This window comes from Callithrix jacchus, chromosome 20 (genome assembly GCF_049354715.1).
Source record: "Callithrix jacchus isolate 240 chromosome 20, calJac240_pri, whole genome shotgun sequence".
In the NCBI taxonomy this organism is placed as follows: domain Eukaryota; kingdom Metazoa; phylum Chordata; class Mammalia; order Primates; family Cebidae; genus Callithrix; species Callithrix jacchus.
The window spans coordinates 34797511-34809778 of NC_133521.1; the positions used below are offsets into that span (position 1 = coordinate 34797511).

At 40.0% G+C, this 12268-nt stretch overlaps 1 protein-coding gene across 4 annotated transcripts in view; it reads right to left on the minus strand.

The window, feature by feature from the left end:
• ADAMTS18 (ADAM metallopeptidase with thrombospondin type 1 motif 18) overlaps positions 1-12268 on the minus strand; it is a 173104-nt gene that overhangs the window by 64710 nt on the left and 96126 nt on the right. For all 4 annotated transcript variants that reach the window (XR_013530523.1, XR_013530522.1, XM_078358380.1 and 1 more), the window contains 2 exons: positions 10176-10324; positions 603-775 (listed from right to left, as the gene is read on the minus strand). Coding sequence is in view for 2 of the 4 variants with exons in the window: in XM_078358380.1 (XP_078214506.1) it covers positions 603-775; positions 10176-10324 (322 nt within the window). In the remaining 2 variants the exon portion in view is untranslated. The remainder of the gene's footprint in view (positions 1-602; positions 776-10175; positions 10325-12268) is intronic.

Here is a 12268-nt window from a genome sequence, read left to right on the forward strand (position 1 = left end):
GCTGTAACTAAAATTAATATTTATTATTTAGTCAAAATAGACATAATAATTTAAAAAGTAAAATACAAGCCATAACTTTAAGGATAGTAAGTGCTAACAACTTAGTATAATTTTTATTCATAGGTGTGTGTGTGTGTGTGTGTGTGTGTGTGTGTGTGTGTGTGTCTGCATGCATGCACACAGTCTACAAACAGGCCTTCCCATGCTTGTAATCAACTGACATGTCAGTTACTGTGCATGGTATCTCTATGGGGTATATATGGTTTCATGAGTTTTTTGTCTGGACAGTTCATATCAATTTCAATTAAGATCCCTAGGAGATTCAATTGCCAAAATGTCAAAAGTAAGTTGAGAAACATAAGTACATTCCAAACACATGAAACCTTAGGTTTACAGATGTGGGAGACAAGAGGTATCTTATGGGGGGAAAAAAAGGTGGAAAAATAAACAAAACCCATGGAATGAAACACTGGGCCAGGATGAGTCTGGGGAATGAAAAGTAAACATTGAAACTCTTTGATACAGGCAGCAATTTCTTCTGTGTTGTTCAATCACATTATTATCCACATAGAGACTTGTTTGAGTGTCAGAGACCAAATTACCTTCCACTTTCGTATAGGGTTTCCACTGGTAGAACCATCCACGGAAAGGTTTGCTGTTATATTCTGCGCACTGTTGAGCCCGAAAATCCAAGCTGTTTTCATCACAAGGGTTAACGTTGCACAGCTGATAAATACGGCCAGAACCGGGACAGAATTTGCCACCATACTGAGGCCTAAAAATGAAATTAACGAACTTTAATGTTAGCAACCAAAGGGCTCACTATTAGTCACATGCAATAACATAAAGATGGGCAGTCCAGATGAGCATCACCACGGTGTAAGCAAACGCATACAGTCGATTACAGGATTATATTATTGTACATGGCATACAACTTACCACCTTCCTTCTTGCATCTAGGTTAGACATAACTAATCAATCAGGGAATTCCTTTCTTTACCACTGCTCACTCATTAAAACTGGCATGCTAAATCAAACTTCTCTGCCATCCCTGATCCAATTTTTACATTCTGTCAATTTCCTTAAAGACTGATTTTTTTTTTTTTTTTTTTTTTACTTTTCATCATCATCATTATCATTATTGAGACAGGGTCTCACTGTGTTGCCCAGGCTGGAATGCAGTAGCATGATCTCATCTCACGGCTGCCTCCACCTCTCCAGCTCAGGTTAGCCTCCTACCTCAGCCTCCCAAGGCTGGGACACCCAACTAATGTTTGTACTTTTTGTTGAGATGTGGTTTCGCCATGTTGCCCAAGCCAGTCTCAAACTTTTGGGCTGAAGTGATCCACCCGCCTCAGGCTCCCCAACTGTGGGGATTACAGGTGTGAACCACTGCACCCAGCCTGAAAGGATATTCTTTTGTTTTGAAATTTTTAAAAATTCTTTAAACTCATTTTACGTTCAGGGGTACATGTGAAGGTTATACAGGTAAAGTGCATCTCACAGGGGTTTGGCATACATACTATTTCATCGCCCAGGTAATAAGCATAATATCTGATAAGCAGTTTTTCAATCCTCTCCCTCTTCCAATTTTCCACCCTCAAGTTGGCCCCAATGTCTGTTGTTTTCTTCTTTGTGTCTGTATTTAGTCAATGTTTAGCTCCCACTTATAAGGAAGACCATGTGACATTTGGTTTTCTGTTCCTGCCTTAGTTGGCTTAGAAGAATGACCTCCAGCTCCATCTGACAGCAAAGACAGGATCTCACTCTATTTTATGTCTGCATAGTATTCCATGGTGTGTACATATCACATTTCTTTATCCAGTCTATTGTTGATGGGTATTTAGGTTGATTCCATGCCTTTGCTATCACAAATAGGGCTACAATGAACATAGATGTGCATGTGTCTTTATGGTAGAACAATTTCTTAATTTTTAATTTTTTTATTTCCATAGACTTTTTTATTTCTATAGATTTTTTTCTATAGATTTTATTTCTGTAGATTTTTTTTTCTAGAGATTTTTTTTCTAGAGATTTTTTTTATTTCTAGAGATTTTTTTATTTCTAGAGATTTTTTATTTCTAGAGATTTTTTTATTACATAACTTCTTTAGCAGTGATTTTTGAGGCTTTGGTACACCCATCTCCTGATTATTGTACCCTGTACCCAACAAGTAGTCTTTTATCCTTTGCCACCCCCTACTCTTTCCCTTGAGTCCCCAAAGTCCAATATTTCATTCTCATGCCTCTGTGTCCTCATAGCTTAGGGCCCACATATAAGTGAGAACATGCAATGTTTGATTTTCCATTCCTGACTTTACAGCAACACAATTTGAGATTACAAAAATATGGAACTACCCCAAATGCCCACCAATCAACAAATAAAGAGGTATGTGTAGATGATAAAATATTACTCAGCCATGAAAAGTAATGTAATAATGGCATTCACAGCAACTTGGATGAAATTGGAGACTATATTCTAACTGAAAGGACATTCTTGCCACTCATCCTATTAGCTCCTGTGTTAGGGAAATCTACACCTAAATGTTCTTATTACTATCTATGTGCGCTTGTGTGCTACATACACATATTCTATCTTTTGGCACCAAAAGTTCTTCAAACGTGGACCCAAGCTATCTCTCCAGATTCCTCCCATTTCCTAACACTCTTATCTTCCTACACTTTTCCATGCACCTGCTGTTGCAAAGAATGTCAGCACAGTGGGGAGAAGAAAGAGAAAGCACCATTTGCTGCTCTCCTCAATCCAGCTGTCAGTCATCGAGATGATATTTTGATTATAATATGACTGTTGTGTGTTTCTTCTGGATGATTCTAAACCCAGAGGGAAAACATTCTCTTGTATTCATCAGCATAATCACTTTTCAGACTTGCAGGTGGCCTACTCCTCTCCTGCCAAGCACAATGGGAAATGGATTTCTAGAGCAGGGAATTCCATTAGAACACAAATAATTATGATGTAAAGGCAAGCTCTTAAAGATCTGGGTAGGCAGATTCTCATCTGCAAAAACCAGAAAGCAAAATAAAGGAAAAAATAGTACCGCCACATTGAAAATTACCCATAACATTGTATCTAGCTTACTCTGTGCACAAAGCCAGGGCTTCTTGTCATTCTTCCCATTTTAGACTTTTCTCTGAAGGCCAAAACTCAACTATTTGATCATCTTGTATAAAAATCTGATGCGAACATATAACATAAAAGGCGGTTCCAGCTTAATAATTCATGTGATTAAAATTCCTTGTCTCTTTAGGAAGCACAAGTATGCTCTGAAACACCCCTGGAATTGTTCAGCATACTTTACCCAGTCCTCCTATAACTGCACGCTAAAATGGATTCAGCAGAAACGGGAAATGTCACGCCGCCAGAATGAGATTTTTATGCTATTTCAAAACATTCTGGAGCAACTACTTAAACATTCAGCAGCCACTGTGATAAATCAAATCCCTGAAGACTTCTTAAATGATTACCTAAAAAGCACTTAGAAAAATCTTAAAGTGCTATGTCATGGCCTCAATATTCCTGGTCATCTTTACAAGGCATATTTAAAACTAATTTCTCAGTTTAAGACTTTCTGAGATTTAATGAGTAACCCTCATTTGGACTATGTAGGGTTAATGAAGTGAAAGAGGACTTCGAGGTGTTACTTTACCGGCTTATGGAACTTGTAACGTGGAAAAGACCACCAAATTCATAGAGCCATGTCCTTCTTTTATAGACGAAGTGAAACCCAGCTGACAGAGCTTACAAAACTTTTTAAATGAGGGTCACACAACAGCTAAAAAGAAACAGAGAGGAGTTCAAGCTCAGGCCTGTGGACTCAGTCCAGGATTCTTTCCTACTTAGCTATGCCTGCATTTAACTGAGTCCTTAGGCCAATGGGTCCACGTATTGTAAGAAAGAGGAATAGTCAGTAAGGTGCCATGTTTAGGGAGCTGGCCTTTTACAATGAGGCAGATTGTGATTTTTTTTTTTTTTCTTAAATTTTGCGACAGAGTTCTGCTCTGTCACCCAGGGTGGAGTGAAGTGGCACAATCATGGCTCACCGCAGCCTCAAATTCCTGAACTCAAGCAAACCTCCTGCCTCAGCCTCTAAGTAGTTAGGACAACAGGCATGTGCCACCATGTCTGGCAAGTTTTCAAAATTTTTATAGAGATGAGGGTCTTTCTATCTTTTCTAGGCTGGTCTTAAACTCCTGGCCTCAAGTAATCCTCCTGCCTTGGCCTCCCAAACTGCTTGAATTCGAGGCATGATCCACCAAACCTGGTTAGACCCTGATTACAATACAGTATTCTCTGCCTCCTCCCAGCTTAACTTTAGGTGATTTTATTTAATCTCCTCATTTGCAAAATAGGAATAGTTGTGACGATTAACTGATCAAATGTAAAGACTTTAGGGCAGTATCTAGGGCAGAGTTAGAATAAATAAATTACAACTATCTATAAATGCCGTATACTTTTGCATTGAGTGCCCACCCTGTGCTGAGTACTATGTGATCTGACTTTCATATATTAATAGAATTCATTTTTAATTATGGGATAAGGTCAAAGTGACGAAAATGAATTGGTGGCAAGCATTTGGGCTTTTCCATGAAAATACAGGCAACATTTTTCTGTAGCTTTAAAAGTGAGTGTTAGTCTAACTTATCCTGATATGTCCTGGTGTAAGTTCTGTAAGATTAAAAAGAAATACAGAAATAGACAACAAAAACCTAGGCACATGATTTTTGTCCTTGGACTACTATAAAGAGCATACCTACACTTCTTTCTGCATAATTTATCAAGTCCTGACTACAAATAGTTACAATGGTACTTGCTGGGATGAGTATTAAAATCACTGGGAGAACTTCGTTAAACTACACACATACACACACACACACACACACACACACACACACACACCCACCCCACACACAGATTCCTGGGGCTCTCCACCCACTTTCACAATAAGAATATATGATATTGAAGATCCAGAAATCATATTTTTAAAAACACACCTGGTGATTCTGATAACCAGCTGAGCCTCAAAATTACTGGTTGGAAAATATACAACCAATTAGATTCCATTATTCTTCTGGGGCCATGACGTTCCTCCTCACTCCATGTGCTAAGTTGCCTTAGTTATCAGACAATTCTTCTTTCTCAAATAACTCGTTTCAGGAAAGTTCTAGAATGCCTTAGCACATCACTAATAATTTTCTTGGAGAGTTTATAGGAATTTCACTAGGCTCCCTTACCGGGTGATCATTTACAACAAAGAACCAGAAAAAATGAAAAATGTCACAGGATTAAGACTATAGGATCTTAATCTGACTCTGCCATTGCCAGTGTGGGGACTTGAGCAAGAGGCGCTACAGGGAATGGGGCCTCTGCCTCCCCTGGTTACTCATCTATAAAATAACTGGATTAGGCAGCAAGTTTCAACTCATGTGTCATTTGTAACCTGATTGGGAGCAAATGCCTAAAGAAGGGTATTGGGAAGGTCCCTGAGGCATAGAAAATCTCAGTTAAAAAAAAACAGGGCTTCCATCAGTTAAAATAGTCTACCACTGACATAGGACAATGGATGTCCCTGCATGCCTGGCATTGCCCATTCCAGAACCAGATAGCCTTCTACTCTTTTAGGGCTAAAAAAATTGACAAATCTATGTATCAGCCAGGAATCATTTTGTATGAAATAAAATTTGTTCTGCAAAAATACATTTTTACATGAAACAGAAACCTCACACTGCTTCTCAGATGAGACAATGAAAATGGCTACATTGAGTGATGGAAATAGAACCAAATGCTTAAACTGAAGCAAGAAGGAAATCCATCACTTGAAACAGGGAGAAAAAAAAACAGCATTAGTACAACAGAGTGAAATAAGAACAGAGAGAGAACAATTAATTCAATTGCCTTGGCAGAGCCTATCATCTACTTGTTTTATTTTTGGCTTCATGCATAAACAGTATCCTGATTAATCTTTAATCTTGTTTAACATGATAACACTGCACTGAATGAAAATACTTTAGTGATTAATTCTTTTATTAGGCGTCTCTAAACTACAATATGATATTTCCATGAACAATGCCCTATTATAGAGAGCTCTCAATCCTACAGATATGAGAGAGGTTTTAATTTAAGTCTCAGGGGCGTCATTCATGCACTTTCCCAGCAGAGCTATTGAATTAGGTAATCTATTCCTTTCTTGGGAAAATATTGAGATTGTAAAATGTTGTGATGTACGAAAACCAGATCCGTGAACTATGCTTCAAAAATGTAAAGTAATATGACGATTCTAACAATTCAACTTAAGACATGGCTGCACTGAAAGTATCAAGAGGGTAAAAAATCCCCCTCTGCTTATACCAGGAGGTAAGACCATGTCGTTGTTTTAAAGTGTTATTAAAATAATCACCTGGTATAAGCAGCAAATGCTAACCAGCCTCCTTACCATTACATTCAGTCACTGGGTCTGATTATGCTGTGGGTCTCAGTCGGAGACGATTTTGCCCCGTACAGGACATTTGGCAATGTATGGAGACATTTTTGGTTGTCACAGCTTGCTGGGTGGGGGGCACTAGTCGGTCAAGGCCAGTGATGCTGCTAAACATCTTACCATCTACAGGACAAACTTCCACAACAAAGAGTTTTCCAGCCATGTCAATAGCGCTGAGATTGGAAAGCTCTATTTTAGCCCGTGATATTCCAAAGAACACCTAACATATGATGGTCAAAGCGTCTCCCAACTCTGCTTTATGTTTTACAAACAAAACAGACTTTTTATCTAGCTCAGACTGCTGACTCAGATGAAGTTCCGTTCAACTTCTAAAAAATTTCCTTTTGCTCAAATGTCATTATTTAATTCTCCATTTACCACATAGTTATACAATGCTTATGGCATGCCAGACCCTTTTCTAAGGCACTTTACAAACATGAACTCAGTTGATATAAGTATTATTTTTATCCCGTTTTTATAAATGAGGAATCTGGAGCGGGAAGACTAAATTGTCTGTGGTCACAGATAGGAAGTGTTAGGGTCAGGATGCAAAAATGGCTGTCAAGCTTCAGAGACTCTGTTCTCATCCTCTGCACTAGGCTACCAACTTAAATTGCACTGTAAATTAAATCTAGTGTATTCCAAGGTTCTATCACATTCTTCTCCATCACATTCTTCAAAGGCCAGTTTCGTAAGTAAAGACTCTGTCTCTCCAACCCTGCTTCTGTGGGCTGACCCTCCGTGATCCCACCCTCCTGGTGAGCTTGGGATGGGGATGATGAAAACCACACAGATCCCAGAACCTCTTGTTGAATGCCCACTGAATGTTCCCCAGTCTGTCGGGCATCCTACAGATGCAATTTCTAATCCCCATCCAAACTTCCAGGGTTATCTTCTACATTTCATTACACATAAACCCAAGTCAAAGGACTTCTACAAAGCCACAGAGTTAAGAAGTGGCAGACACAGGGTTACAGTCTTCCTATCTAGGGCCAAAACCTGGACTCTTTCTGCATCATCCTGCCAATTGGAAAATAGACATTTCACACGTGCTTCGTGTGGGAGTTAGCGCATATAAAAGGAACATAAAGCCACCTTCATGTTCACAGAGCACACACTGCAGTTCAGACTCCAGTATCACCAGACCAAAGAGTACCCACAGGTGACCACAGGCCAATTTCAATCCACAGCTGAATTAACTAGTTGTCACAGCGGGTTTTGCTGTCTTTAAAGAAAATTGAATTTGCTGTCAATATTTTTAAAACTGGGAAGTTTCACATGCAGCATTTTTCCGTATTTCTGGTTTCTCTTTAAAAGTCAGGCAGATCTGTCAACACGTGTTGATGTACATTCCTGCAAGGCAAAAATCAGCATGCTTTCTGTAGTTCACCAGTTGGAGAGACACACACGAGGTTTGCCGGCCAAACTTTTCTCTTCTACAATATCACAAGAATTTAATTATATGGCTGTGGAACCCTCGTTTGGATGAGCAAAGTAGCTCAGAGTCGCGGAGCATCACAGTCCCATACAGAATGACTCCTGCCTGTTTTGGTTTCTGCCCACCATACCTTCCCTCAGGGCACGTGGCCTTTATGTGTAACAGTAGAGCTCTGGTTATTGTTATTAACGAGGGAAGAAAATGGCATTTAAAAACAGTGTTTTCAGGGCCAGGCATGGTGGCTCACGCCTGTAATCCCAGCACTTTGGGAGGCCGAGGCGGGTGGATCACGAGGTCAAGAGATCGAGACCATCCTGGTCAACATGGTGAAACCCCGTCTCTACTAAAAATACAAAAAATTAGCTGGGCATGGTGGCGCGTGCCTGTAATCCCAGCTACTCAGGAGGCTGAGGCAGGAGAATTGCCTGAACCCAGGAGGCGGAGGTTTGCGGTGAGCCGAGATCGCACCATTGCACTCCAGCCTGGGTAACAAGAGCGAAACTCCGTCACAAAAAAAAAAAACAAAAACAAAACAAACAAACAAACAAACAAACAAAAAAACAGTGTTTACTCACACGGGGGCCTATGGGGACTGGGGGGAGCAAGGGGAGGGAGCATTAGGACAAATGCCTAATGGATGTACAGCTTAAAGCTTCGATGATGGGTTCACAGGTACAGCAAACCACCACAGCACATGTATACCTATGTAATAAACCTGCACATTCTGCACATGTATCTTGGAACTTAAGGTAAATTAAAAAAAAAAAAAAAGAAAAAGAAAACCAGTGTGTTATGTTGGTGGGAATGTGTATTAGTACAGACACTATGAACAGTATAGCGGTTCCTGAAAAAACTCCAAGTGGGACTACCATATGATCCCAATCCCAAAAGAAAGGAAATCAGTGTGTAGAGATGTCTGCATTCCCATGTTCACTGCAGCATTATCCACACCAGCCAAGACGAGGAAGAAACCTAAGAGTCCCTCGGTGGATGAATAAAAAAGAAAATGTGGCACATAAACATGACTGAATAGTGTGCCATGTTTTCTTTATCCACTCATCCTATTAATGCTACTCAATAGTATAGATACTATATACTAATACTCTATTATATATATAGTGTTATATATACTATAATCTATAGTATATAAACTACAGATAATATATAGTATTGTATATACTATGTTAATATTAATATATACAATATAATACTATTATACAGTATAATAGTATTATCCTAATAATATTCAGCCTATTAAGATAGTATTTAATCCTACTCAATACTATTCATCCCATTTCGTACTATTCAGCCATTATAAAAATGAAATCCTGTCATTTGCAACACAATGAATGGAACTGGAAGACATTCTATTAAGTGAAATAAGCAAGACACAGAAAGACAAATATTTCATCTTCTCCCATGTGGGAACTAAAAACAGAAAAGAAGGCCAAGCGCAGGTGGCTCATGCCTGTACTCCCAGCACTTTGGGAGGCTGAGGCGGGTGGATCACAAGCTCAGAAGATTGAGACCATCCTGGCCAAGATGGTGGAACCCCATTTCTACTAAAAATACAAAAATTAGCTGGGTGTGGTGGCGCATGCCTGTAATCCCAGCTATTCGGAAGGCTGAGACAGGAGAATCGCTTGAACCAGGTAATTGGAGATTGCAATAAGCCAAGATTGCGCCACTGTACTCCAGCCTGGCGAAAGAACGAAACCCCGTCTCCAAAAAAAAACAAAACAAAAAAGAAAAAAATGGAACCCACAGAGCTAGAGAGTGGAATGACAGAGCTGGGAAGGGTAGTGAGGATGGAGAATGGTAACACTGGCATGGTTAACGGGTACAAAAATATAGTTAGCTAGAAATATAGTTAGATTTAATGAATAGTATCTAGTGTTCAGTAGCACAAATATAGGGTGACTACAGTTAACAATACTTTATTGTATCTTAATATAACTAAAAGAGTGGAATGTACCTAATAACGAAATGATATGGGAATGTTTTTTAATACAGAAACAATAAAGGCTTGAGGTGATGGTTACCTCATTATGCTGATTTGATCATTCCACATTGTATGCCGGTATCAACACATCGCATGCACCCCATAAATATGTATAACCATTATGTACCCATAATAATTAAAAATAAAATAACCTTATTAAAGTGTGAACAAGAAAAACTGGTGTGTTACAGGCTGAAGGTTAATGCCTTGCAAAGACTAACTTTCTGCTGGAGCCTTACTTGGGGTTATTGCAGTGTCTCTCCTGGTACTTGACTCCTCCACCACATGTCCGGGAACATTCCGACCACTTCGACCAGGCGGACCACTGGCCGTGGACGGGCCGGGGCCCGAGCTCCCCAAACTTTACACACTGGCCTTGCCGACACCACTGTGAAAAGAACGTGTTAGATGGTTCCTGTCAGAGACCACCTGGGAAAGCACAGGGAGGGAGCTGCCAACACCTGCGCAGTAACAGGAAAAACAGGTCTGTAGGGAAAAAAGGAAAATGTCTGATAGCTTAATAGATTCCTTTCTTTGCTGTGCTCTAAAAACACTCAACTACTCTGCATTGACCACATGCATTTTGAGAGGCTGACATCTAGAGAGAAGTGGCATCGCTCACCAACAGGCTGAGTATGATACGCTTTGTGAGCTGTGGAGGTGAGATGTTCAGATAAGATTCTACCAATCAGCCAAGGGAGGCAGTATAAAGTTACAAGGAAGCCTCCCTTGCCACTTAGGGACAACGTCGCTCAAAGAACAATTGGGATCACTCATTCAAGAACAGTGAAGATATTAACACAATTTATCATTCTGAATGTTTTATCATAAAAACAGATACAATTACATGTACGTTATATTTGTGTTTATTCCAAACCCATCACTATAGAGCATTTCTTATGAAACTGAACAACTCAGTCTGTACAGATCGTTCTCTTCAGACAGCATCCTTTTTCCTTTTGTCCACATAAAAGGTGCCCACTCTAGATGCTCTGATGACTCTGAGCTCTTTCAGTGTCTTTGATAAATTAGCTCAGGGTCTTTCATTTGCCCATGATCTGTACAAGCTAGATGGAGAGCTATTTCCTGTATCCATCTTTCCATTTTAGTTCTCCTTTGTAACAAATTCCAGGCTTTGCTGGTCATCTCTCCCTGGGGGTTGCATTAACCTCTGGTAGTGTTTCTTTTATTTTTGTTTTGTTTTTCGTTGTTGTTGCCCACCCCACCCCCATCCCTCTCCCCTGCAGTGCTTTTATTATGAGCAAGTTCTGCATGACTTAGCATAACTGCTCTTTTCTAAAAGCCTCTGCAATTACATCCAAAGGGTTGGGGTTTGGACCATGCCAGATTTTGCTGAGGAGTCAGGGGTTTGGTTACAGAATTATGGGAAGGTTGTTTGACTTTCAAATCTTCACTTTTCCCCTGTGATACATTTGGCTTCAGGACTGTTTATTGTGTGGCTTGGTTGCTAGTGCACTTTGTCTAGGTTAAGATATTGCTTCCTTTCTTCACATTCTTGCCTTGTGCTGATTAATTCTTCTGTTTTTAATTTTTCTTTCCCCTGGATTAATTGCCATTTCAGAGTTTGCATGAAATCATTTAACACTATTGAGAACTTTCTGGGGAAAGCAATGGGTCATTTGAGGATTTTGTCTACCATAAGCATGTATCTTTTCTACCAGGAATCACGGGGACTCTACCGTGGCTGAGACAAAATTACAACGGCCACTAACTATAACAGCAGCAGCCGCCACAGGTCATTAAGTTGCTTCCATGTGCCAAAAATGGTGCAGAGACCTTCACATGCAGTATCTCATCTAATCCTTGCAAAGCACTGAGTTTAAAACTATTTTTCTCAGTAAGAGAAATTTAGCAAAGATATACTAGCTAACTTGCTTGGAGTGACACAAACTACCCAAATAGAGCTATTCGAATAACTATGCAGGCATATGCTGTTGCTTTTTCTTTTCTTTTTAGACAAGAGTCTCACTCTGCTGCCCAGGCTGGAGTGCAGTGGTGTAATCTCGGCTCACCGCAACCTCCACCTCCTGGATTGAAGCAATTCTCCTGCCTCAGCTTCCCGAGTAGCTAGGATTACAGGCACGCACCACTATGCCCAGATAATTTTTGTATTTTTAGAAGAGATGGGATTTCACCATAGTGGTCAGGCTAGTCTCAAACTCCTGACTTCGTGATCTGCCCGTCTCAGCCTCCCAAAGTGCTGGGATTACAGGCGTGAGCCACCACACCCGGCTGCGTTTTCAATTTAAAAAAAAAAAAGAATCCATTAATCCTCAAGATACAAAATTCTAAATTTTGATGCTCCCAAAGT